Source organism: Lolium rigidum, chromosome 5, assembly GCF_022539505.1.
Source record: "Lolium rigidum isolate FL_2022 chromosome 5, APGP_CSIRO_Lrig_0.1, whole genome shotgun sequence".
NCBI classification, from domain to species: domain Eukaryota; kingdom Viridiplantae; phylum Streptophyta; class Magnoliopsida; order Poales; family Poaceae; genus Lolium; species Lolium rigidum.
The window spans coordinates 224,742,728-224,746,424 of record NC_061512.1 but is presented as its reverse complement, the minus strand read 5'-3'; the positions used below and the strand labels follow the sequence as shown (position 1 = coordinate 224,746,424).

The 3,697-nt window shown below is 58.8% G+C and overlaps 1 protein-coding gene across 1 annotated transcript; it reads right to left on the bottom strand.

Annotated features, from left to right (window-relative positions):
• Positions 1 to 850: 850 nt before the first annotated feature.
• Positions 851 to 1,553, bottom strand: LOC124658375. The gene has a single exon (XM_047196724.1). The coding sequence runs from the start codon at positions 1,483 to 1,485 to the stop codon at positions 1,144 to 1,146; it is 342 nt and encodes a 113-aa protein (XP_047052680.1). The 5' UTR covers positions 1,486 to 1,553; the 3' UTR covers positions 851 to 1,143.
• Between the last annotated feature and the right edge of the window lie 2,144 nt (positions 1,554 to 3,697).

Genomic DNA, 3,697 nt, shown 5'->3' with positions numbered 1-3,697 from the left:
CTTGGTTAAAATCTGGTGATAACACTCCGACGAGTCAAACCTCAGCTCTCACTAGCCGCACGCCTTGCAAACTCGCATATGTAGGCCAATGGCAGATCTGCAGGAAAGGAGTATGTCTCCACACCTTCCTTCGTCTATCCACCTAGACCGCCGCCACCACATCACCTCCACCAAAGGTAGAGATGACGACCGGTGAGCCGCGCCGTCCACAACCCTCGCCGCCTGAGAACCAGGCGTGCACCGCCACCTTGCCGCCCCACAACGTCGCACATGCCATGCCCGCACACCGCCGCCATGGCCCCCGATGCAGGCACCATGCCCTGCCCGGAGATGTGCCACGGCGTCCACCCCATTGCGCAAGGGAAGAGAACATGGCGAGCACTCCCGGTGGACCCGGTGCGTGAGTTTTCCATTGGTACCCCAAGCCCCCAACTTGTCTCCCTCTGTTTTTCTTTTTTTCTTTGTCGAGTGGTGGCTGTAAGATTCTTTATGTTTTTGTTGAGAATTATTGGAAATGGGTTGAGGCCCGGTTGGAGAAAAGGAAACGTCCATTGAGCTCCAACGTTCCCAGGTGTCGCAATCACAGTCTCGTACACATCGATGCGGAAATTTACTCCTTGCCAATCAATTCCGGCCGCCTGATCCACCACAGCCATTGGAGGAGCGGCTCGACTCGCAGGAATTAAAGCCGCTCCAACCTCCCAACAAACCCGTCGCTAATCGTCCACTTGAAAATGATATCTCTGCAATCATGCTGAGCACAGCCGAAAAGTACCGGCAGAGCAAAAGCAAATTGTCCACTGGAAACAGATATTTGCGCAACCGATAACACTCGCACGATCGAAAGGAGGAACACAGAAAACATGAAGCTTGATTCTTGCGTGCAAGCGAGGATCAAACGTAGCACAGTAGCATAGACGCTCCCTCTTATTGTCTTCACAAAGGGGATAGATAGATACATAGCTAGCTCATCATCTCGCCGATCGGTTCGATCTCCTAGAACTATTTACATACAGGCTACAACTCTACAAGTTGCCAATCAAGATGAACTCGGAGTTCCTCGCACCGTAGCACGAAGAAGTAGTAACCAACCAAGCGTACAGTACGTAGAAGAGCGCGCCGGCGATCGAGTTGGGGAGGCGGCTAGTCGACGCAGGAGCCACAGAGGCCGTAGCCGCCGCTGCAGCGCGGGCCGGTGCCGTCGCAGAGGCGCTCGGCGCCGACGAAGACCTTGGTGTCGCGGCTGCCGCGGCGGCCCCTCCGCCTGTGGCCGCCGTCGTCGCTGCCGACGCAGGTGAAGATGATCCAGGACATGGCTGACAGCCAGAGGATGACGGCGCAGTAGAGCGCCTCCCCGCCCAGCCCGCCCTGCGCGCCGCCCAGGAACTCCACCGGCGCCGAAGCCATCCGGTCGGTTAGAAAGAGTGTTGCTTGCTTGTTGCTGATGGATGGGTGAGTGTGGAGTGCTGGTGTCGCCGTTGCCATCTGGCCCCGTGGTGGCGCCGGCTTTATAGCCGACCCCGTGCCGGGGGCGGCGGTCGGGGATGGGGTTTGGTTGGGTTGGGCGGATGGGGTTTGGGTAGAAGCGACGTGACGTCCAAGCGCAGTCGCGTGCCGCCACGGGCGGAAAAACGGAAGCTGGTTTTGCTTAGCGGGGTGGTGTTCGCACGGCCACCTGTGGGCGCCTCCGTGGAACCGGTCCATTTCTTCACCCCGTCTAGGCAGGCCACGTCTCCCCACAAATCCTACTGACCTCGATCACTTTGGATGGTTTCTGCTGGACTAATTACTGCTGCTGCTATATTAGCACAGTGCCGACGGTGTCACAGTCGGCAAAAGTCCAATCCGGTGACAATATTTTTGCATGGCAATTTAATGATGACATGGACACGGCGGAGATGTGTTGGCACGTAAGAGGCGAGAGTGACTGTGCGAGTAGTTGGCAGCTCGAGCTAAGTAATCTCCACCGCCTATAGCAGTAGGACTGTACTAGGAGTATAGCACAACTACAATCCTTCCTCAGAGCATCTCCAGCCGCGTCCCCAAAACGCGTCGGATTGAGCGTTTGGGGGACGTGTTTCGTTTGTGCCGCGTTTGGGGGACACCACTCCCCAGTCGCGTCTCTAAATAAAATTTTGGAAATTTAAACTTAACGAGATTCGATTAGATTCGTCCAAACTTACATAGATTCGAACGAAATTTGACTAAATTTAAACTAAATCAAATCTAGAAGTACTTGCGGCGGCCGGAGGCGTCGTAGTACTGGCGGAAGTTGTACATCTCGTCGGTGACGACCTCCTGCTTGACGCGCTCGTCGACGGGCTCGTCGACGGGCTCGTCCTTCACCAAGCCGCTTGGTCCTGCCTCGCCGTCGTCGGTGAGGTCCACGAGCGGCTTGCCGGAGTCGCGGATGGACATGGCGATCGCCATGTCGACGTCGCCCTCCGGGCGTCCTTGTCGTTCATGGACGCCAAGAACGCCGCCCGCAGCCCCGGGCGAGTCCTCGGGGTCGTCGCCGCCGGCGATGAGCCGCCGCCGCCGCTCGTACTCCGCCGGCCAGCCGCCGCCACGACGCTTCCTCCGGCTCCTCCTTCACCTCCGGCTTCGGGATGAGGAGGGCGCCGCCGCGCCTCCCTTGCTGCCGCCGGCTGCCGCTGCCGCCACGCCTCGTATTGACCGGCGTCGCCGGCTCCTCCTTCACCTCCCGTTTGGGGACGGTGTAGGGCGCCGAGCGATACGACGAGGACGGCGTCGATCGCGTCGGTCCTGAGGAAGAAGAGTGCGAGGAGGACGAGTGCCGTCCTCGGCTGCCATTGCGGTGGTCCTCGAGGAGACGGTGGCGGTGACGACGGCGTCTCCAACCTTGGAGTGCCGTTGCGGATGCCGCGGATGACGTTCTCGAGGGTGCGACCCGGAACGCCTGTTGTGGATATACTTCGTAGGTATACCATCGACACGGTCCGATTCCGGCAAGCCCGGGTGGCCCACAGATGGTGGTGGTAGCATATGGCCCACCGGGCAGCCCAGTTGTTGTTGATCAAGATGGAAGATGTCCAACCCAGGAACAAGGAGCCGGATCCGAACCGCCCTGCGAAGGTAGCCGGATCCGAACCGACCTACAGAGGTACCCGGATCCGAACCGACCTACAGAGGTACCCGGATCCGAAGAGGTCTATGCCAGGAGTCAGATCCGTGAAGGCCCATGAAGGAAGCCGGATCCGTGGAGGCCCATAAGGAACCTGGATCCATTACGACGTAGATGGAAGGCGGATCCTTGACGTACACGGCAAGACATTGTACCGTAGTTAGGCAACCTGAAATCCGGCTAGGACTCTCCATGTAAACCCTAGATCCGTGCGCCTATATAAGCCGGATCCCGGGAGCTCTAGAGCGAGGAGCGAGACAACCACAACTCATTGTAACAACGCGAAAGCGCCCAGATAATTCCAGACAAGCAGCAGTAGGCCCTGTCATCGTGCAGGTGTTCCGAAGCTGGGTAAATCGCGTACCACCGTCCCGAGAGCACTCCGCCCTATGGCCCCTACTTCTTCTCCCCCTCGTGAGGATCCCTCCTCCGGGGTACCGTCGAATAGGCAACGACAGTTGGCGCCCACCGTGGGGCCTGCGGCGTCTGGAGGCCGGAACCGGGCGGGTTCCACATCTTCATCTGCGAGACCGTTGATTTCGACGGAAACGC